At 43.3% G+C, this 23,834-nt stretch overlaps 1 protein-coding gene across 1 annotated transcript in view; it reads right to left on the bottom strand.

Annotated features, from left to right (window-relative positions):
* The window catches only part of IL20RB (interleukin 20 receptor subunit beta), a 35,134-nt gene extending 15,499 nt beyond the window's left edge, over positions 1–19,635 (bottom strand). Inside the window, 3 exon segments of the mRNA XM_007521807.3 lie at positions 1,916–2,094; positions 8,313–8,439; positions 18,673–19,635. Coding sequence (XP_007521869.3) covers positions 1,916–2,094; positions 8,313–8,439; positions 18,673–18,745 — 379 coding nt within the window. The 5' untranslated portion in view covers positions 18,746–19,635.
* Between the last annotated feature and the right edge of the window lie 4,199 nt (positions 19,636–23,834).

Genomic DNA, 23,834 nt, shown 5'->3' on the forward strand with positions numbered 1-23,834 from the left:
TGTGTGTGTGTGTGTGTGTGTGTGTGTGTGTGTGTGTGTGCTGAGCAAAGGGGAGAAGAGTGCTACAGTCCCCGTCCTCTCCGTTATCATAAAGTCCTTTGTCCCTCTTTCAGGACACACACACACACACACACAAATAAAGTGGTTTGTGTTACTTGACATACTTGAATTCTTGACTTTCCTTTTGGATTTAAAAAAATGGGGGGAGGTATTTGTAAGCATTAAATGCTTTGAAAAAAAATGTCTATGAAAACATTTTCCTTTATTTTTATCTCCCTCCCCCAACACACACACACGCACACGCACACGCACACGCACACTGTTCTCTGCTCAGCTCCAGAGACAAATGGCAATAAATGATGCTACACATTCAGAAGGGAAAAGGGATCTGGGAGGTAGTTCACCTGGTAGAGTGCACACTTTACCATGTACAAGGACCTGAGTTCAAGCCCTCAGCCACCACATGGGAACACCTACACTGTGAGGCTTCATGAGCAGTAGAGTAGTGCTATAAGGTCTTTTCTCTCTCTCTCTCTCTCTCTCTCTCTCTCTCTCTCTCTCTCTCTGTGTGTGTGTGTGTGTGTGTGTGTGTGTGTGTGTGTGTGTGTGTGTGTGTGCCAGGATCCTGTTCCAGGGAATTTCTGTCCTTACAGGTCCCTGGACAATCTCATCTACCCTCAAGCCTTCAGGGATTATTTTCATGCTGTGTCTGACTTTGGTCCCTCTGAACCCCATCTGCCAATTAGACTCAGGTGGCCTGATAGCTTATAGAGAGCTCAATCTGAAAGAGCTCCAAGGCAGGGGTGTCCCCTAGGCACCCAGATAGTTTTGCTTTCCTGGTTTCTCTGCCTCACTGAGCTGAGTCAGCTGGGCCACCAACTTTCTCACTGACTCCATCCTCAGTAACAGGCCCCACAGCTCTGTCCTTTCTAGCTCAGTCACCTTCCCTGTATGTGTCCTCTCCTCCTGTCTTTGTCCCCACTCCTAGGGCCAGAAACAATCTCGGCTCGGCTGGAGAGCTGCCACTGCCCTACTTGTCCTGCTCCAGTTCACTCTCCAGATTGTGGCCAGTGATTGTTCTACAAGGCCATCCATCTCTCACTTTGAGAGGGGCTTTGAAATTCCTCCCTGTCTCTGTCAGAGTCTGCAGGTGTTGGAGCCACTGAGGTTAGTGACCTGGAAGGAAAACTGCTCTGGAAGTGAGATGTGATGCTAGGACTGCTTCTTTCTGCTTTACCTTCAAGACTTTTTTCATCCCTTTTTTCTTTTTTTCCTTTCTTTCTTTTCTTTCTTTCTATCTTTCTCAGAGCACTGCTCAACTATGGCTTATGCTAGAGCTGGGAATTGTACCTGGGACTTCAGTCTCAAGCATGGAAGTTTTTTGCATGATCATGATGCTATCTACCCCAGGGCCTTGTTTCTTTTTATGCAACATACACAAATACACACAGAGAGAGAGAGAGACAGAGAGAGAGAGGGGCCTGGGAGGTGGTGCCACTAGAATGATGGACCAAGAGCATGAGGTCCTGAGTTTGAGCTCCAACATCACATGTGCCAGAGTGATATACTCTGGTTCTCTTCTTCTTCTCAGGTCAATAAATGAATAAATAGATCTTTTATTAAAGAGAGATAGCATATGGGAAACAACAGACAATTTCTTTTAATGGACCAGTTAAGGTTTGTGTTCACTGTACTCTGGTGTTTGTTTTAATTTGACTTCAGAGAGAGAGAGGCACCACTCTTTCATTTCATTTGATGCCAGGGATTTAACCTAGGGCCCAGTGTTTTCTCTACTGAGCCATCTTCCTAGCCTGAGTCCTATGGTTTAGGAAGACTGATCTGATGCTAGAAAGAACTCAGAAAGTTTCCGGAAAGGTTGGGTGGCAGAGTAGGAACTAGAAGAGAAATGCCTTACTTGAGTTTCGGCTAAAGAGGTACTTCAAGGTGCTCCAGGCTGAGCTTTGTGAGCCCACAGTAGCCCAGACACGGAGGCTGTAGGACACAGTGACAGTGATGTCACACTCAGGATTTGGGGTTGGTGAGCACCAGCTACTGGGGATACAGGTGTCGCTCCTGTACAGGCACTCATATTCTCTGGCCAAGGACAGCAGGACACAGTCATGTCACATCTCCTTCCCACTCGGGTTCAATAGTGTATCTGCCTCATTCTACCTATAAAAGCATTTGCTCCACACTCCAGTTCCTTTCCTTCCTCACTACTCTCATCACCAGTTGTTGGTATTCATCTAGTTCTGCTTCTGGGATCTAGTTCTGCTTCTGTTACATTGCTTGACATTGTGATCTAATTACATGGTCTTTTCTGTTACACTGGTTTGGTCTCACTCCCCCGCCTCCAGGAGATTGTGGGTTAGTCTTTGCCTTTTCGTGCTTCTCCCTTTTCCACGCCCCCTATCTTATGTACTTCCTGGGTTCCTCTCTGCCGCCAGAGGAGAAAGATGGAGGAGCACATTGTGTGGTAATTAGGTGTTGGACTGTTTGCCCACTCGTGAATAAAGATTAAACTGCGTTCTCAGCTCAGCCATGTGTTTCTGGTCATCTGTTACTTGCCTGTGAAGCCAGCCCGGAGAAAACGACATAATGGCGCCTGAACAGGGACAAGAATCTCGGCTCCATACACATGCAACAGACCAAAGAAGATCAGATAAGTAAAGCCACAATGGCCTTCTTTTCTGCTTGTAAAGAGGTTTCTAAAGGCCTCTGCCCTTTCTTCATGAGACTGTTTCTCTGTTTCTGGAACATTTCTCTCTGGGCCATACTGTGGTTTCCGCCCAACGCCCACCCACAGGAGCTGGCTCGCCTCCGCGTGGCGTGGGGCATTGGGCATGGGCTCCCTCCACACTGCTTGGCTGCTGGGAGCAGGCCAGCAGACATGGCGGGCAGGGGTGCAGCCCATCCTGGCTGCCACCCCGGGGCACCTCGGCCTGTGTCTTCTGCACGGCCAGCCCGCCCGCCCTCCTGCTCTGAAGTCTGAGCGGATCTCGGACCACCTGGAGACTGCGGGCTCCCTGCCAGGACTGGGCCCCCTGGCTGAGATCCCCAGCTCGGCTCTGAAAGCAGAGGAGCTAGAATACACAGAGATCCAGGCAGAGATCACAATCTACAATTCCTGGAGCTGGAGTTGCACGACATCCTCGAGGAAACACTCACGAAAGACATGTCTCTGATATCTGATTACTGTAAAAAATGGCGACTAATCCCTAGCACTGCAAAAACGGTATCATCTGTTTTCCATCTACACCATGCCTCGGCCTTGCGTGAGCTTAATGTGCAGCTTGGCGAGAATCCGGCATGAAGCCCAGCCAGTCTATCTCGGCGTTACTCTCGATCGCACTCTGTCATTTCACAAACATCTCATAAAAATGGCAGCAAAGGTGGGCGCGAGGAATAACATCATTGCAAGACTGGCCAGCTCCTCATGGAGCGCGAGCGCTTCCACACTACGATCATCATCTCTGGCATTATGCTATTCCACTGCAGAATACTGTGCCCCAGGATGGTTCCGTAGCCCCCATGTCCACTTGGTTGATTCCAAATTATATTCCTCCATGAGGATAATTTCTGGAACCATCCGTTCCACCCTGGTTCCATGGCTGCCAGTTCTCAGCAACATCGCCCGGCCAGATATTCATCGGGATGCGGCATCATCTAAGTTCATTTCTCACGTCTACGCTCAACCGGACCTGCCAATATATGTGGATATCTTCGCCCACCCTGTCCAACGCTTGACGTCTCATCACCCAATCTGGTCCCCTATGCCTACACTGAACTTCTCTGCTCCAGTCTCTTGGAAACAGAGTTGGCAGTCAGCTGAGGTAAAGAACAAACACCTCATCACAGACCCCTGCAAGTGTCAACCCGGCTTTGACCTAGCACGTTATGATTGGGCCCTCCTCAATCACTATCAAACAGGCCATGGCCGGTGCGCCGCTATGTTCCATCGCTGGGGAGCCAGAGACGACCTGACCTGCCCCTGCGGCTACAGACAGACTATGACCCACATAGTCAATGACTGCCACCTCTCCAGATTCAAAGGAGGTCTCGAAACTTTACATCAGGCTCAACCTGACGCTGTTGACTGGCTACGGAAGAAGGGCAAACGCTAGAAGAAGAAGAAAGTTGTACAAGAAGCCACCGCTGGACAATGCAACCCCAACAACTAAGACAGTACAGATCTAAATTCGTGTTTAAAATGACATGTCTTGATAACAAAAGTTTTTCTCTTTGTGTATTGAAGACCATGTTTATGTGTGTGTTTAAAGTTTGGTAAACATTAACTTTAAGGTTAAAAATGTAACTTTAAGGCTACCTTCTTACCAGGCAAAGTTAAATGAAAAAGGTTTTCAACGTAATTCTCATAAAGGTAAAATTAACTTACATTTAAAGTCTGAGGTAAAAATTAGAATATATTTTAACTAAGTTGGTCTAAAAAACCTGCGCACACCTAGGGTGTGTCTCCATCTTGAATGGGTGTAATGAAATTAACCCTAAGACGTTATTGATATGTAAAGCTCTCAAATACCTTCTCAATCAGGAACAGTAGATTGCACAATGGTTATGCTAATGATTCTCGTGCCTGAGGCTTTTTTTTCCCATGGTTCTTCTGTTTACCTTTCCACATTTTATTGTTTAAACTTTAAACAACCTTACAATCATACTAAAAAAGACTTCCAATTGTAATAGAGTTATCAATTGTGGTAAACTTCTAATCTGCTACAAGTTTTGTTTCATAAGTAAGTGGATTACAGCTGTCAAGTTCTCTACATAAAAACAGAATTCCAGCAGCTGACCTTCTTCATATAATATTCTACCCCCTGGCATTTTTCCGTGGACATCTGCTTTGGACTGGCACTTCTATCGGACTCACTGGTACACCTCTTGGACACTTTGCTCAAAACTAGCAGCTTCCCTTCATGCTGCTGGGTTTCTCAAAGACTGACTGCAGCCAGCTGCCTTGGGACTCTATAAGCCAGACCCTCCCCATGCTAGGTGATGCCCACAGAGGCAGGAAATGCCTGTTGAGGCAAGAAATGCCTGTTGAGGCAAGAAAAGCCCACAGAGGCAAGAAAGTTCCTTTAGCTTGATAAAGCCTTGCCCACAAAGGCAGGAAACGTCCCCCTCAGGCCTTCCCTTGGCAGCACACTGGTTCTAGTTGCTCGCTTACTTGTTCCTCCATGTTTGTGCCAGTTTCTTTTTTGATAATGCCTGTACGATATAGGTTTCTGTTCACCCCACACTCCTGATACTATGGTCAATTAGTTAAAAAGAAAAGGGGGAATTGTTGGTATGCATCTAGTTCTGCTTCTGGGATCTAGTTCTGCTTATGTTACATTGCTTGACATTGTGGTCTATTTACATGGTCTTTTCTGTTACATTGGTTTGGTCTCACTCCCCCACCTCCAGGAGATTGTGGTTTAGTCTTTGCCTTTTCACGCTTCTCCCTTCTCCCCGCCCCCTATCTTACATACTTCCTGAGTTCCTCTCTGCCACCAGAGGAGAAAGATGGAGGAGCACATTATGTGGTGATTAGGTGTTGGACTGTTTGCCCGCTCTTGAATAAAGATTAAACTGCATTCTCAGCTCAGCCGTGTGTTTCTGGTCGTCTGCTACCTGCCCATGAAGCCAGCCCGGTAAAAACAACAACCAAACTTTCCCAAGGCTCAGTGATCTGCCCTGATTTTGCCATCATCACAGTTACCTCTCCCTCTCAGCCACTCCCTCATCTCAAGGTGGACTGATGACAGAGATCTCCCAGTGTCCTATCCTGCCATTCTCTAAGCCATTCATCACTCCACAGAACATGATGTTTCTCTCCCAGGTGTCTCCTTAGAACACACAGAATGGAACCCAACCTCTTTCCCAGGGCCAACAAGACTCTCCTGACCTTCTTTCTCTTGCTGTCCCTAAACACAATGTCCCCTCTTTCCAGGCCTCCTCACCACTGACCCAAAGGCTAGGTTCTTTTCACCCAAGGACCTTTGTCCTTGTTCACTGCATGACTCTCTGCCCTGCTCTTCTTCTAACTAGCTCCTCCTGGCCTTCAGTTTATAAGGAGAAATACTCAGATAGGTTCCTTGGCCACCTGGTGAAAGGTAACTAGAATCATGTCCTCACTGCCCCAGTCTTCTAGTTCTCTCCTGTGATGGATCATGCTCGAAATAGTCTAATGCAGTGCTGTTCAATACACTTTCCATGAGGATGGAGTGTTCTAGCTGGGTATTTTTCAGTATGGGAGCCACTAGTTCCATGTGACCACAAAGACCTTGAAATGTGACAGCTGGGAATGGAAAACAGATATTTTAACTTAAGTTACTTTTTATTTCTATTTTATTTGACAGGACAGAGAGAAATTGAGAAGGGGAGATAGAAAGGGAGAAAAATAAACACCTGTAGACATGCTTCACCACTTGTGAAGTGTTCCCCCTGCTGATAGGGAGTCTGGGCTCATAGCTGGGTTCTTGCACATGGTAACGTGCACTCAACCAGGTGTGCCACCACCTGGCTCCTTAATTTATTTTCAGTGACTGAATTCATGTAGTTATTTGTGTCTAGTAGCTAGCATATCGGACAGGGCAGGTCTAATGTCATTAATAGTTTATATTTTTATTGTCTGACTCATCCTCTGAATGAATAGTCCTAACAACTGCTAACTTTGTCAGCTGTGCTCCTGAGCCTGAAAGAACACCTACATGTGCAGGTGCGCCACTGTATTTATTATTAATAAAACTCACGTGAGTGCCGCTCTCACTCCTCAGCAGCTCCTAGAGCCTGGAAAGATGAAGATATGGGAGCCTGCTTAGCCTCAGGAGAATCTGACCAAATGTTTAGGATTTATTTTATTTCCAAGGACCAAACTTATAGGGGGGAAAAGGTGGTACTGGCGCACCTGGTTGAGTGATCATGTTACAATGCTCAAGGACCTGGGTTCAAGTCCCCAGTCCCTACCTGCAGGGGGGAAGCTTCTCAAGTGGTGAAATAGTCATACAGGTGTCTCTCTTTCTCTCTTCCTTTCTATTCCCCCCACCCTCTTGATTTCTGGCTATCTCTATCCAATAAATAAATATAATAAAAATAATTTAAAGTAAAAGTTTTTAAAAAATACCTGAAGTGTCCCCTTCACCCCTTTGGATCTGAATCTTCAAGGATTTTCCCACCTAGAGTCAAGAGTCAAACTCATTCTTTAAGATTTTTTTTTCCTCCAGGGTTATTCCTGGGGTTCGGTTCCTGCACCATGAATCCACTGCTCCTGGAGGCCTTTTCCCCACCGCCCATTTTATTGTCCTTGTTGCCCTTGTTGTTGCCATTATTGTTATTGTTGCTGCTGCTGTTGTTGTTGGATAGGACAGAGAGAAATCGAAAGAGGAGGGGAATACAGAGGGGGGTGGCAGAGAAAGATAGACACTTGCAGACCTGCTTCACCACCTGTGAAGCAACCTCCCTGCAGGTGGGGAGCCAGGGTCTCGAACTGGGGTCCTTAGAGCATTCCTTGTGCTTTGCACCATGTGAGCTTAACCTGCTGAGCTACTGCCCAGCCCTCAGTGTTGTTTTTTCAGGGGGTGCTGGGAAGACAGCATAATAGTTCTACAAAAAACGTTCATGCCTGAGGCTCCTAGGTCCCAAGTTCAATCCTCAGTATCACCATAAGCCAGAGCTGAGCAGTGCTCACCAAATCCAGTGAAAAATAAATAAATAAGAAGATTAAAGATTTTCTTCAGAAACTGGGAGATTACTTATCTGGTGAAACACATGCTTCACCATGCATTAGGACCTGGATTCGAAATCCCAGCACTACATGGGAGCACCATACATGGCACTGAGAGAAGCACTATGAATGGTGGGGTGATCCTGTGGTGTCTTTCCTTCTCGCTTTCTCTCTCACTTCCTTTGTCTCTCTGTCTCAAACTAAAAGGTGTGGGGGGGGGCATCAAGAACAGTGGAATCACAGACATTAGGTACGGTAAAAATAAATACATAATCAAATAAATAATACACACCCATCATACATTAAATACTTTCTTCAGCATTGGGCTGTTGAATCACTGCTGAAAAGAAGCATCAACAACATGTAATTGTACATACCTGCATCACCAGAGAGTTCACTGTCAGAGCCATGGGAATTCTCTCTCCTGTTTCCTCTGAGCTCCCACCACCCACACAGGCAGGGGAGGCTAAGGATGGGAGATGGCCTGTCCCTGGACTCACAGAACCTCCATGAGTTCTGGGATGAGGGTTGTGCCTCCAAGAATCCACTGCTGTTTAAGGGAGAAACCCTCAATATAAACCAAACAACTCACCCCTGGTATTCCACAGTGTAGTAGAGTCCTTTCTCAGCCACGCTCACTGGGATCCACATCAGGAGATGCTTCATGTTGATGGACTGGACAGAGAGGTTCTGGGGGGCAGGGAGAATGGCCACTCTGTCTGGGAAACAGACAGACAGGAAGGCAGGCAGGCAGGCAGGCAGGCAGGCTAAGGAACAAACCTAGGGAGAATGCCACCGCTTGCCTTCAACTTTGTGAGCCAGAAACAACTCTTTTTATCCATATTTGTGTAAATACTGGTGTTTTTTCTTATTTTATCTTTTTTTTTATTTTTCCCTTTTGTTGCCTTTTTTATTGTTGTTGTAGTTATTATTGTTATAGTTATTGATGTCATTGTTGTTGGATAGGATATAGAGAAATGGAGAGAGGAGGGGAAGACAGAGGGGGGAGAGAAAGATAGATACCTGCAGACCTGCTTCACTGCTTGTGAAGTGACTCCCCTGCAGGTGGTGAGCCGGAGGCTCGAACCGGGATCCTTACACTGGTCCTTGTGCTTTGCTCCACTTGCGCTTAACCCACTGCACTACTGCACAACTCCCAAATACAGGGTTTTTTGAATTGTTATTATAATTATACTTGTTGCTGGTCAAAAAGCACACTCATTATTATTACATAAATATTTTATTTGTTTATTTTTGGATAGAGAAAGAAATTGAGAGGGAAGGTAGGGAGGGAGAGAGACAGAGAGGGGGAGGAGAGACACAGAGACAGAGAGAGAGACATCTGCAGCAGTTTCACTAGTCATAAAGCAGGTGGACTGGGGCCTTGAACCTGGGTCTTTATGTACTGTAATAAATGTGCTGTCCCAGGTGTGCCAACCACCCAGCCCCTAAGCACATTGATATTAAATGCACTAATGACAAATTCTAACTAGCCATGTGCTAGACTATTAAAATAATCTGATTTAATTCTCATACCTATACTAGGAAGTAAATCCTTTTTTTTTTTTTGTAGTTGTCCTTGTTTTTGTTTCATTTGTTTTGTTGCTAAGGTTATTGCTGGGGCCCAGTGCCTGCATGACAGATCCACCTGAGGGTCATTTTCCCTTCCCCTCCCTTTTTTATTTGATAATACAGAAAGAAATTGAGAGGGGAATATAGAGAGATAGGGAGAAATAGATAGGGAGGGAGAAAGAGAGATACCTGCATACTTGCTTCATTGCGTGTAAAGTATTCTCCCCCCCCCCATAGGTGGTGGTTAGGGGCTTGAACCCAGATCCTTGAACCCAGATCCTTGCACTCTAGACTGCACCAACTCTCAGCTCTTACAGTAAAAAGCTTTCAGTTTGGGTCAGGGAAGCAGGACAGTGATTTACACAACAGACTTTTAAACCCTTGCACCACCATAAGCCAGAGCTGAGTAGTGTGCACTACTGAACATGAAATGAAATGAAATGAAATGAAATGAAATGAAATGAAATGAAATGAAATGAAATGAAATGAAATGAAATGAAATGAAATGAAATGAAAAAGGGGACTGGCCAAATAGCTCACCAGTAGATTCTGGACAGTGTGATGTTTTGCCATTGTAATTAACCCAGGTTCAAGGCCAGCCCTCAACACACTAGAAAAAGTTTCCATGTTTTGGTCTCTTTCCTCCTCTCTCTGTCTCTCTGTTTCAATATGAGAAAAAAAAAGTTATCCTGGAGCACTGGAACCCGAGTAAGGACCCACACCCATGAAAAAAAAAAACTTCTAGTTTCTCTATTATACCAATGAGAAAAATGAAGTACTTGCTTATAACTCACTATTTTACCATGGTACCAGGCATCTAACCCAGGGTCTTGCTCATGGAAGGCATGTACTCTACCTGCTGAACCATCTCCCTGGCCCCTGTGTCCAAATCTTATGTCAGATCAACCTAATTGCAGGTCTAAAGCCTTAAGCCTCATGTGTCAAACCCACTGCAGCCCCAGCCAGATTGTACTGTCATATCCCTATCCTGCCACTCTCAGTATTAAAGCAAGTGCCCCAAGGGACACCAGCTGCCATCAGAAAAGTACAGGCTCAGCTCTGCAAGGGAGGGCAGGCATCCACCCAAAAGGCCATTGAAGCATCATGGAGCCTCCATCTAAGCCAGCCTGATCACACAGGCCTCTATCTACACCAATGTCTGCAGTGTGTAAGCAGCAAGCACAGAGAATGGCAAAGTCCTGCACAGGTGAGTATGCAGCCCCCTCTTTGAAAACTGGGTCACCCTGGTGTGCACCCCAGAGTGCAGTATGGGCCCTCTCCCCTCCCACTTTCCCACGCTCTGACACCTGCTGTTACCAGTGCCTTGATAACATCAGCACACTAGCTAGAAGGCTGGGCTAGGGGCTCTTCATCTCTGAGTCTGTTTCCTCACTGACACCTGCAGCTCCTTATCAAACTCTGTGACCACTGGCGGGGGAGGGGGGGGCACTACGGAGACACCCTACCTTGATGCCCAGTTTCTTTTCATATGTAAGTACTCTGGGCTATGTTTCCATCCCACCTTCAGCATCCATGATCTGCCCAGTGAGGAAACACCTGGGGTCCCCATAAGGGAGGCTTCCTATCTCCCCACCCCTAGCCCAGCAGTCAGCCCAGAGTAAGAAGGCTAAGAGCCAGCTGCTGAGGGGTGCATGGGAAGGAGAGCCTGTCTGCTCTGACTCTTCTTCTGATCACAGAATTTTTTTCTTGTCAGTTGTGTGAGGAATACAAAGTCATACAAGTATAAAGATAAATGCCATAATTTAAAAGCTTTCACAAATAAGATTTCCAGGCCCAGAGAGTTCCTCTGGAGAATGATTCTAAATATTTAAAAAGCAATTAACGCTAATGTTATGCAATCTCTTTTCAAAAAGAGAGAGGGGAAAAAAAAAAGAGAGAGGGAGGATGGGGAGGAAGAGGAGAAGAAGGAAAAGGAGAACTCTTTCCAACTAATTTGTAAGGCAGGTATTACCCTGATAATACTGATATCAAAACCAGACAATGATACTATGTGTTCAAAACAAAACAAGACTCAGTAGACCAACTGAACTTAGATGGAAAAACCTTCAAGAGATCATCAGTAACCCAAGTCTATTAATGCATAAAAAGGATTAAATACTATGACCAAGGGAATTTATTCCAGGTGTGTAAGTCTAGTTTATCATTTCAAAATCAATTAATGGAATCCACCATAACAACAAAGAATAAAAAAAATTTCACAATTACATCAACTGACACACAAAAGTAGTAACAAAATAAAACTCCCATTAATAACATTATTATTTGATAGTAGAGAGAAATTGAGGGGGAAATGGAGATTAAGAGAGAGAATAAAAGAGACACCTGCACCACTCCTAAAGCTTCCCCCTTATAGATGGAGACCAGAGCTTGAATCCAGGTCCTCAAGAATTACAATGTGAGAGTATGGCACCAAAGTAAAAACCCTGTGGTGAGGGGGAGAGTGGACATTCCACCTCCTGGGGTAGCAGGGGGGCAGAGGTGGGTGGGTGGGAGGGGACACAGTCTTTTGGTGGTGGGAAAGGTGTCTATGTACACTCCTATTAAATTGTAGTCATATAAATCACTAATTAATATGAGAGGGGGAAATTTGTATGTCTCGAACTTTTTAAAAAAATATTTATTTTATTTATTTATTCCCTTTTGTTGCCCTTGTTGTAGTTATTATTGTTGTCATTGTTGGATAGGACAGATAGAAATGGAGAGAGGAGGGGAAGACAGAGAGGAGGATAGAAAGATAGACACCTGCAGACCTGCTTCACCTGTGAAGCGACTCCCCTGCAGGTGGGGAGCCGGGGTTCGAACTGGGATCCTTATGCCGGTCCTTGTGCTTTGCGCCACCTGCGCTTAACCCGCTGCGCTACAGCCCGACTCCCTGTCTCGAACTTTTTAAAACACAGACTGAGTCTTCTTAATACATAGGCTGAGTCTTTGATATGTTGACTCTCTCAAAAGCCTAGACCAGGGAGAACAGAAGCAACCGGTGGCACAGCTATATACGAGATGTTGAGTATCCTACAGCAAATCCTAACTAAGTGACTTTTCAAAGTTAACCTAATTACCAAATAATGTGATGATAACAATAACTAGCCATTGTCTTTTTGAACCCTAAGACAGCAGGAACCTCACATTTCCACTAGAGAGCCTATATTTCCACAAGTCCTGGAACCTTGGGGGGGGGGGGGCGCTTTCCTGCATGTTTCTCTCAATTCATACCAAATAATATTGCATCTGCTGATCACAACCTAATCAACATAACGAGTGCCACCTCAGCATGCTTCACTTCAGACTGTGTCCAGAGACTTCAGGTGTGGAATGACAACCCTTCAACTTCATAACTCGGGTGAGACCTTTCCTTTCATAGTATTTTCTAATTCCATTCCAGGCAGTTCACTTTCTAACAAAGTCCCAAAACCTAGATATAGACCAGCTTCCCTGAAATAGAGCATATGTTCACACATATCCACAAACTAGGGCAAAATACATACCTGAAAGCAAAAGTACACAATAGTCTGCAGTGAGTACCCCCCAACACTTCATCTGCACTGTTCCAGCCTTTAGGTCCAAGACTGGTCAACAATTTGTTTGGCTTTGTATGGTAACTCTTTTCAGCCACCAGGTTCCAGATGCCAGCAGGATGCTGACCAGACTTCCCTGGACAGACAACCCCACCAGTGTGTCCTGGAGCTCCGCTTCCCCAGAGACCCACCCTACTAGAGAAAGAGAGAGGCAGACTGGGAGTATGGATCGACCAGTCAATGCCCATGTTCAGCGGGGAAGCAATTACAGAAGCCAGACCTTCCACCTTCTGCATCCCACAATGACCTTGGGTCCATACTCCCAGAGGGATAAAGAATAGTAAAGCTATCAGGGGAGGGGATGGGATATAGAGATCTGGTGGTGGGAATTCTGTGGAGTTGTATCCCTCCTATCCTATGGTTTTGTTAGTGTCTCCTTTTTAAAGTAAATAAATAAGTAAAAATTACAATATGTGTGCTCAATCATGTGCACCACCCACCACCTTGCTCCCCATTAATAAAACTCTTAAGACCCCTTTCAAGTTAAAAGCTGAAAGTAGATATTTGAACTAGAGACACAGAATATAAGCAAAAAATCTATAGCAAATATCTCACTTTGCAGTTTGTTCTTCACAGGACTGGAATTTCCAACACCTGCAATAAAGCAAACTAGCTAGGTAGAAGGCGTATGGATTGGAAAGGAAACAATAAGATTGCCCCTTCTTGAAGATGACATGGTATGGCTAGCTAGACAATCCTATGGAACTGCTTTTAATAGTTGTTAAAACTAGTAGATGAGTTCAACAAGCTCACAGAATGAGAAATAAATGTTTACAGTGGTATTACTATATACCATCAATAAAAACACATTGGAATTGGAATTTTTGAATGATAAACTAAAAAAAAAATCCATGTACTTATGTATAAGTGGAACAAAATACCTTGAACTTGTATAGTGAAAGGCCCCATGTGGCTGGGGAAAGATGTAAATAAGTACATCTAAATAAATGAAGAGACATACTGTGCTCATAGATAAGACAATTCAGCGTAGCTAAAAAGTAATTCTCCCCAAGAATGTTCTTCAGACTTAACATAATTCTAGAAAAAACCTGTTGAGGTAGCTGGAGAGCTAGCTCAGCTGGTAGAGAACAGGACTCCCATGCCTGGGGCTCCTCAGCTGGGCCCTATCATCCCGTGTGCCAAAGTGGAGTTCTGGCTTCTCTTTCTCTCACACTCAATATAAGACTTTCTCTGTCTATGTAGCATGAAGTAGATAAAAAATAATAATAACTTTTGGCAAAAGTGCAAAAGCAGTTGAATGGAGGAAGCATAACCTTTTCAACAACAGCTCTATAGCAAATGAACATCTGCAGGCAAAGGGAAGGAAGGGAGGAAGGGAGGGAAGCAGGGAAGGAAGAAGAGAGAGATGAGATCCTCAACCTAAACCTCACACTTTATGCAAAAATGAACTTAAAGTGGATCATAAAATAAATATAAAAGTCTTGGGGGAAAAAATAGGATGCAAATCTTCAACTCTAGTCAAAGAATTCACACCAAAAGCAATATCTGTAAAAGGAAAAAAATAAATAACAGGACACCATCACTGTTAAGTCTTTAACTCTGCAAAAAAGACCCTGTTCAGAATATGAAAGGATGAGAGATAGAATGAGGAAAATATTTGCAAACTATGTATCTCACAAACGACTCATGGAATATATTAAAAACTCCCAAAATCCTACAATAGGAAAAACATTAGAAAATAAATTTAAAATTTTTTTGAAGAGACATGCCAGCAAAGAATACACAAAGATAGCAAACCCATGGGAAAGATGGTCAACATTACTAGTTGTTAGGGGAATGCAGAGATGAGATGCCACTATACAAGTACTAGCTGGACTTTTTTTTTTTTTAAGTGAAGATACCAAGTCCTGGTGAAGATTCAGAGAATGAGTCACTCATACATGAATGACAAGAATGTAAGATAGTACAGACACTCTGGAAAAGATCAGATGTCTTCTTGTAAAACTACACTCTACCGCTTTTTTTTTTTGTTTGCCTCCAGGGTTATTGCTGGGGATTGGTGCCTGCACTATGACTCCACTGCTCCTGGAGGCTATCTTTCCCTTTTGTTGCTTATTGTTGTTGTGATCATTGTTGTTATTGCTGTAGTTGTTGTTGGACAGGACAGAGAAATTCAGAGAGGAGGGGAAGACAGACAGAGGGAGAGATAGACATCTGCAGACCTGCTTCGCCATTTGTGAAGCAACCCCCCTGCAGGTGGGGAGCTGGGGGCTTACGCCGGTCCTTGCACTTTATGCCATCTGCGCTTAACCTGCTGCGCTACCGCTCGCCCCCTGGCTGTCTAATTTGTACTCTTTGGCATTTATCTCAAAGAAATGATAACTGTATCGCTCAAGATCTATACATAAATGCCCTCAGCCAAAGTGGAGTCATCCCAGCGGACAGGAGAGATAGCATAATGGTTATGTAAATGAGGGCCTAGGTTTGAGCCCCTGTTCACCAAATGGAGCCAGCTGCATAGGGGAAATTTCACAGGTGGTGGATCAGTCCTGTAGTATCTCTGCTTCTCTCTCTCTCACACTCTATCTTTAGAAGGGGGTAATATGCTAGGAGCAGAGGAATTGTGCGGGCATGGAGCCTCAGTGATAATCCTGGTGACAACAGTAATAATAATAAAGTATAAGTAGAAAGCAATTGCATCTGAAAAAAAAAACCAATATTCATTCTTATTATTTAGCTAAAAGAACGCGTTTTTCATTTTTTATTTGTGATTAATAGTGGATTACAACATTCTAAGATTGCAGTGTAGAGCTCCACACCAGAGCCCCCACCGAAGTTCTGTGTCCCCACCCTCCACCTCCCAAAGAGAACCACCATGATTCTCACAGGTCTCAGAAAAACTTTGCTTTTGTTTTGTTTTTTCAAGTTTATGTATATCAGTGAAGAGAATAAAATTTGTACATTTTTATTAGTGATTTAATATTGATTTACAAAATTATAAGATAACAGGGGTATAATTCCACACCTTCACCAACACCAGAGTTCTGTGTCCCCATTACTTCCCAATAGTTCTCCCAAAATCGCAGATACAGGTTGACTATTTTTTTAAAATTTATTTATTTACGATTGGATAGAGACAGAGAGAAATTGAGAGGGGAGGGGAAGATAGGAAGAGAGACAGAGAGACACCTGCAGCTCTCCTTCACCACTTGTGAAGCTTTTCCCCACAGGTGGGGACCAGGGTCTTGAACCTGGGTACTTACGCACTCTACTGTGTGCACTTAACCAGGTGCGCCACCACCTGGCCCCCTGACTATTATTTCTTTATATATATATATTTTTTTCTTTTGTTGCCCTTTTTTTTATTGTTGTATTATTGTTGTCGTTGTTGGATAGGACAGAGAGAAATGGAGAGAGGAGGGGAAGACAGAGAGGAGAGAAAGATAGAAGCCTGTGAAGCGACACCCCTGCAGGTGGGGAGCCGGGGGCTCGAACCCGGATCCTCATGCCAGTCCTTGCACTTTGCGCCACCTGTGCTTAATCCACAGTGCTACTGCCCGACTCCAGACTATTATTTCTATAACTATTTGTCTTTAAAAGTATTTGCCCATCTTTTCTATCGTCCTGCTTTCAATAGAAAGTATACATTTTTTAAGTGATGGGATAAAATCAGACAGGATAATGGGCTGGGTGCTGATGTTACTGGTTGAACACACACATCATGCACAAAGACCTGGGTTTGAGTTCCTGCTCCCCAACTACAGGGAAGAAGCTCCAGGAGTAGTGGATTCATCATACAAGTACTGAGCCTCCGTGATGACCCTGAGGCAATAAAAAAAAATCAAGCAGGATAAAATCTATCTAGGAAAAACATGAAGCTCAACAATCAGACCCAAACAACTACATCAGTGAGGGAGTCAATTTTGAGAAAAAAATCTGAATCTGAAGTTAGATCACTGGGTACCTCTTCTTTCATGAGGAGGTCACACAGGCAGAAAATCAGCAAGGATGCAGGATACCTTAGGCTGTTCTATTATAATGCAGTCACTTCCACATGTGACCCTTGCCTACCTGTCACATCCCAAAAGTAACTCCATGATTGTCAAAATTCTCAGTTTCCTTCCTTTGCTGAAATGAAAAATCCTGCTTCTTTCTGAACCCCAAAAACAATACCTCCAATTTCCTTTTGCAATTTATGAGGCAAATTCCCAATTTCATCTTTGTTCTGCAGAACACACACACACACACACACACACACACACACACACGATGGGAGATGGAACAACAGAATGAATTACTCATGCCAGGGACATTTAATGAGGTTGCCAGTGAGGAGCAATGTACTTTGAAGTCAGCTTTTCCAAAGAAAGCTGTTTAGATATGTGGGTGCAAAAGCAATGACTTTTTTTAAGAGGGAAAAGGAGAATAAGCTTGAAGGAAGGACATGTTGACAGTAGCGAGCAAGATATAAAATCTGGAAGATTTATTTCCTCAACCTGAAGGAGATTTGTTGTGCTTTTTTCCACCAGAACTAGAAAGCAATATTGAAGCTGCGGGCCAGACTTTTGATTCCTTGTGACTACACTTTTGTTATTATAGAGAATTTTATTATTATTTTAGCTTTCTCAAGTGGAGTTGACATAAGTTGGATGGCTATGGCCCATTATAATTATTACAATTCTGGGCAAAATTAATTAAGCAACATTTATTTTTTTGCATATGGATGTCATATATATTCAAGACTTCCAACACATCATGGAAGACTTCCTCACATCTTGGAATATTAAAATAAGAAATTTTTTTAGATATGATTTAACATGACGAAACATCAAAGGTAAAAGAGCTTCAATTTTCGGAATAAGAAAACATGTACATACAAGCATTCAGGACTGAGGCAGAAAAAATTATGCAATCTTACTGGTTTGGAAAATGCCTCAAACCAACTATGTTTTTCAAATGCTATGGAGTACCTGAATATTACTTTTTCTACATTCCTAGGAGAGAAATTCAATTTTTCTAAGCTTTGTATATTCAGTTACAAATTATCTTTTTATACGTGTGTATTTTCTTAGAATCCTTATTTTTATTTAACCTGTACTTACAGTTAATACTTCAAAGGCATGAACAGAAATACTGAGATAACTGTGTTGAAGCTTTTAGAACCGGATAGAGATGCACCAAGCTCTGCTAAGCTTTAGACTTTTTGATGCTTTATCCTTCTAGATGTTTCTGTAGACATTAGGTGAGAGATTTCCAAACAGAATGCAGATTCAGTCTTTTCTTTGGGATGTGGGGATAGAGATCTATGAAAACCCTTTTTATAAAAGACATGAGATGATGACTCAGGAAAAAGTACAGTGAATAAAATACTGGACTCTCAATCATAGGATCTCAAGTTTGAGGAGCTGGGTGGTGGCACACCTGGCTGAGTGCACACACTACAGTGCACAAGGACCTGGGTTCAAGCCCCTGGTCCCCACCTGCAGGGGGAAGCTTCACAAGTGGTGAAGCTGGGCTGCAGGTTATCTGTCTCTCTCCCTCTGTATCTCCCTCTTCCTCTCAATTTCTCTGTCTTTATCCAATAATAAATAAATAAGAAAAAAAAACCCTGAAAAAAAAAAGATCTCGAGTTTGATACCCTGGCATCACATGTGCCAGAGTGATACTCTGGTTCTCTCTCACCCTCTTTCTCATAAATAAGTCTTTCAAAAAAAGTGACATGAGATGTTTGATGCATGTATTCCAACCCCAAGCCCTGGGAAGGTATTTTCCACCTCCTCAATCTATTTTCCAGTCCCAGACAATCCACTAGATCACACTCACCTGAGTGTAAGCTTGGAATCAAAGTGTAGAAAAGCCACAAGATAAGACTTGCTGAGATTTCTTCTAGGACCATGGTGAGGTCTCTGTTTAACAGACTCAGCTTGAGCTGGAACACAGCTTCCTTCCAGAATGAAACATTCTGTCCATTCTTGCTTCCAAACACAGATGTTGGAGTTGAGATCGAAGCTGCTGTCAGAACTACTCCAGAAAGAGGAGCCAGTCCAGACAGCTCAGAAGGGATGGGCAAGCTAGCAACTTCCTTCTGCCCAAACACAGATATTGCATCAGAAGGAGGAGTGACTTAGGAGAATTTCAGAGAAAAGATAAGTCTGAGGAGCTTGATTATCTGACTCAGAGAGATGCCTGGATCACAGGTTCTGTCCTGGGACTGCCTGAATGTCCATAAAGTTTCCTCTGGCAGGGCCCGGTCTAAGCTATCTTATGCTTTCATCAAATAGCTATCCTTTCCCCCACGTCTCCATCGTGTGAGTTCATTCAAGCTGGGGCTTGATTGGCTCACTTGCTAACATAGATCCATTTCAGATAAAGCAGAGAATCTTAAAAAATTAAAATCTTTTGAGCCAGCAAAACGGTTCATCTGCATAGTGTGGTACATTGCTATATGCAAGGTCTATTGAATGAAGCTTTGGTGCTATTCTCTCTGCCTCTCTTTTAAAAAACTAATGGGGAGAGGGGATCGGGTGGTGGCACACTGGGTTAAGCTCATATAGTACGAAGCTCAAGGACTCTTGCAAGCATCCTGTTTTGAGCCCCCAGCTCTGCACCTGCAGAGAGGTCACTTCATAAGTGGTGAAGCAGGTCTGCAAGTGTCAATATTTTTCTCTCTCCCTGTCTTTTCTCTCTGTCCTATTAAATAAAATGAAAAAACCAAAGTGGCATCCAGGAGCGGTGGGTTTATAGTGCTGGCACTGACCCCCAGTGATAATCCTGGAGGAAAAAAAAAATCAGTGGGGAGACAGCATAATGCTTATGCAAAAACTCACATGGCTAAGGCTCCACAGTCCCAGGCTCAGTCCCTTGTACCAACAGAATCCAGAGCTGAGCAGACTTTTGATAAAATATTAATTAATTAATCACTACCTTATAAAAAGGCATGGGGTAAAGAGGAACTTATAATGCTATATTTTCCTACATCTGCAAAAAGAAAACCTGGAAACTGATTTAAGGTATTATAACTGGATACCCTGGAAAAAAGGGAATGAGAAATAGAAGACAGAGGAGAACAAACTGGAATAAGACTACTCAGAGAAATTTTGTTTGTGATAACACACATAATGTGTAATTTACTGTCTTTACTATCTTTAAGTGTATGGTTCCATAGCATTAAATACACACATATTTTTGCACAACCATTTCTTCATAATTCTTTTCATTATGTGAAACTGAAATGTTAAACAGCGATTTCCTCAATTAGAAACCAGGTTGTTGCAGGTTGAGAAGTGGAAGGGAAAAGTGGTGTTCCTTTGATGTGAAGATTCCTTGAATTTTATTTTCTCATTAACAAAGCAAATGCAATGGTGTTTTGGATAATAAATATAACATGCTAACAAAGCACTGTATCACCAGGAACACAATTGCTCTTTCAATGGTATATTAACCTTCTGTTGTAATGATAATAGTAACAACTTCATTAGAGATTTAATGACTCTGATTGACCCTACTGTCTGCCTATCTTTCAGACTGGTCCCTGGGTCAGCCACAAAAGGCTTCTAGTTGGAGAGATCTATTAGAGGTAGTACTAGAGGGCAGAAGTAAAAGCTTGCCTCCAGAGTCTGACCATAAGGGGTAGCATTCGGGCTGTGCAGTGGAATAGCTGACAAGTTAGCTCAACAGAAGGTTTAGAGTCCTCATCTGTAAACTAGCACCTAATTCATTATAGTAGCACCTAATTCACAGGATGGTTGTGAGAACTAAATGAGACAGGCTACTTAGAACCTGACAAACTAAGTGTATAATAAATATCAACAGTATGTCTTTTTGCTTTTTAAGATTTTATTTACTGAGAGAGACAGGGAGAGAGTAAGAGAACCAGTTAACACTCTGCTACATGCATTGCTGGGGATTGAACTCAGTAACACTTTACCCACTGTGCCATATCCCAGACTGCTTTTTCTTTTTCCTCCAGGGTTATCACTGGGGCTCAGTGCCTGCACTATGATTTCACTGCTCCTGGTGACCATTTTTTCCAATTTTTTGTTGTTGATGTTGTTGGCTAGGACAGAGAGAAATTGAGAGAGGCGTGGAAAACAGGAGAAAGATAAGACACCTGCAGACTTGCTCCACTGCTTGTGAGGTGATTTCCCTACCAGTGGGGAGCGAGGGCTTGAACTGAGATTCTTGTGCTGGTCTCTTCACTTCGCACTGTGTGCTTAACTCAGTCCACCACCACCTGGCCCCAACTATGTGTCTTTTTGACCAGAGCACGGTGAAGAAAATTTGGCTCAAACTCTCCTTGACCCCAGCACTGAGTCAGTGGCCACCATAGGGGTCTGTGTCCATGTCCTGACCTCTGGTCACTAAATTGCAAACCTTATTTCACTGCTCCCCTGGCCATTGGACACACAGCATGGAGAACTTTACACATGCTGGCTTAACGCTTGTCCCAAGTTTTGCCTTTGTTCTTTTAGTTCTGCCTTCCTGATTCCCTTCACATAAATCTACTTATTTATTTTTTTAATTATCTTTATTTATTTATTGGATAGAGACAGTCAGAACTCGAGAGGGAAGGGAAGGATAGAGAGGGTGAGAGACAGAGAGATACCTGCAGCACTGATTCCCCACTTGTGAAGCTTTCCCCCTGCAGGGGGGACTGGGGGCTCGAACCTGGGCCCTTGTGCACTGTAACATGTGCGCTCAACCAATTGCGCCACCACCCGGCCCCATAAATCTACTTTTGACTACTGTTTCTGCATGTTAAAAGCCAATGAAAGCCACTGGGGAGTTGGCTTCAGTGGCTAGTGTACAAGACTTGTACATGGGAAGTCTCAAGATTGAGCCCCAGCCCTGTATATGCCAGAGAGGTACTCTGGTCTCTCGTTCTTGTTCATAAAAATAAATATCTAAAAAAATATTTATTTAGTATAGAGATAGGGAGACAGTGAGGGGGTAGAGAGGGAGGGCACTACAGCAATATTTCACTGCTTTGTGAAGCTTCTCCCATACAGGTGGGGACCAGCGGATTGAGCCCAGGTCCTTGCATACTGTAATATATCCACTTAACCAGGTGCACCAACACATAGCCCCCAAAATAAATCTTTATTTATTTAATGGGGGATTAATGTTTTACAGCTGGCAGTAAATACAATAGTTTGTACATGCATAACATTTCTCATTTTTCCACACAATATAATCCTCACTAGGTCCTCTGCCATCCTGTTCTAGGATGTGAACGCCCCCTCCTCCCATCCCCTCATCCCTGAGTCTTTTACTTTGGTGCAACACACCAACTCCAGTCTAAGGTCTGCTTAGTATTTTCTCTTCTGATCTTGTTTTTCAACTTCTACCTGTGAATGAGATCATCCCCTATTCATCCTTCTATTTCTGACTTATTTAACTTAACATTTCTTCAAGCTCCATCCAAGAGGGGCTGAAAAACAGTGAAATCACCATTTTTACTCTGAAAATGTCCAAGAGTTCTAGTTAATCTATCTCTTCATTTAGCTCCCTTATTTCCTTGAGTTTCTGCCTAGATGATCTGTCAAGTTGAGAGTGTGGGGTGCTAAAGTCCCCTGCTATTACTGTTACTATATTGCTGTAGCTCTTTCAGTAGATGTTTGATGTATTTAGATGGCCTCTCCTGGGGTGCATAGATGTTGATAATCATTATGTCCTCTTGATCGATTGATCCTCTGAGCACTAAGTAATGTCCATCCTATCTTTTCAAATTTTATTTATTTTAAGGTCTATTGTGTCAGATATGAGAATAACTGTTCCTGCCTTTTTTTTTTTTTTTTTTTGTGGTCCATTGGCTTGTATGGTAGTTTCTCATCCTTTCACTTTGAATTTGTGTTTGTCCTGTTGAGTTAGGTGGGATTCCTGCAAACAACATATGGTTGGGTTGTGTTTTCTGATCCATCTTCCTACTCTGTGCCTTTTAATAGGTGAATTCAAGCCATTGACATTTATTGATACTATAAATTGAAGATATTTTAATGGCATTATTGTAGATTTTTAGTGTTATATAACTGATATATGGCATGTTTATGGTAATCTGTTTATAGGAGACCTTTCAGAACTTCTTTCAGGGCTGGCATAGCGATAGTTGATTCCTTTAACTTTGCTTGTCTGAGGTTTTTATGCCCCCTATCTAGTCTGAATGACAGTCTAGCAGGATGTAATAGTCTTGGTTGAAAACCTTTCTCATTGAGCACTCGATAGATATCTTGCCATTCTCTTCTGACCTGTAGCATTTGTGTGGAAATGTCTGCTGCTAATCTTACGTGTTTTCCTCTGTAGGTGACTTTTTTTTTTCCTCCAGGGTTGTTGCTGGGGCTCAGTGCCTGCACCATGAATCCACTACTCCTGGAGGCAATTTTTTCCCCTTTTGTTCCCCTTGTTGTGGTTATTATTGTTGTTGATGATGTCATTCGCTGTTGGATAGGACAGAAAGAAATGGAGAGAGGAGGGGAAGACAGAGAGGGGGAGAGAAAGATAGACACCTGCACACCTGCTTCACTGCCTGTGAAGCGACTCCCCTGCAGGTGGGGAGCTGAGTGCTCAAACCAGGATCCTTACGCTACTCCCGTGCTTTGCGCCATGTGCAACTTAACCCACTGCGCTATCCCACGGACCCCTGTAGGTGACTTTTTTCTCTTGCAGCCTTCAGGATCCTTTCTTTATCCTTATTCCTTTTCATTCTAAATATGATGTGTCTTTTAAGTCTGGGTTATTTCTGTTTGGGACCCTCTGGGCTTCTTGAACCTTTATGTCTTTGATGTTGTCTAGACTAGGAAAGTTCTCATCTATTATGTCCTATAGAATGCTTTCTTCCCCTCCCTCTTCCTCTGGTAGACCTGTAATTCGTATATTATTTCTTTTGAAGTCATTCCATGTCGATGTTGTCTTCAGTATATGTTAATCTCTTTTTGAGATCTCTTACTTCTTAGTTTTTTCTAATTCATCCTCAATCTTGCTAATTCTGT

This window comes from Erinaceus europaeus, chromosome 1 (genome assembly GCF_950295315.1).
Source record: "Erinaceus europaeus chromosome 1, mEriEur2.1, whole genome shotgun sequence".
NCBI lineage: Eukaryota > Metazoa > Chordata > Mammalia > Eulipotyphla > Erinaceidae > Erinaceus > Erinaceus europaeus.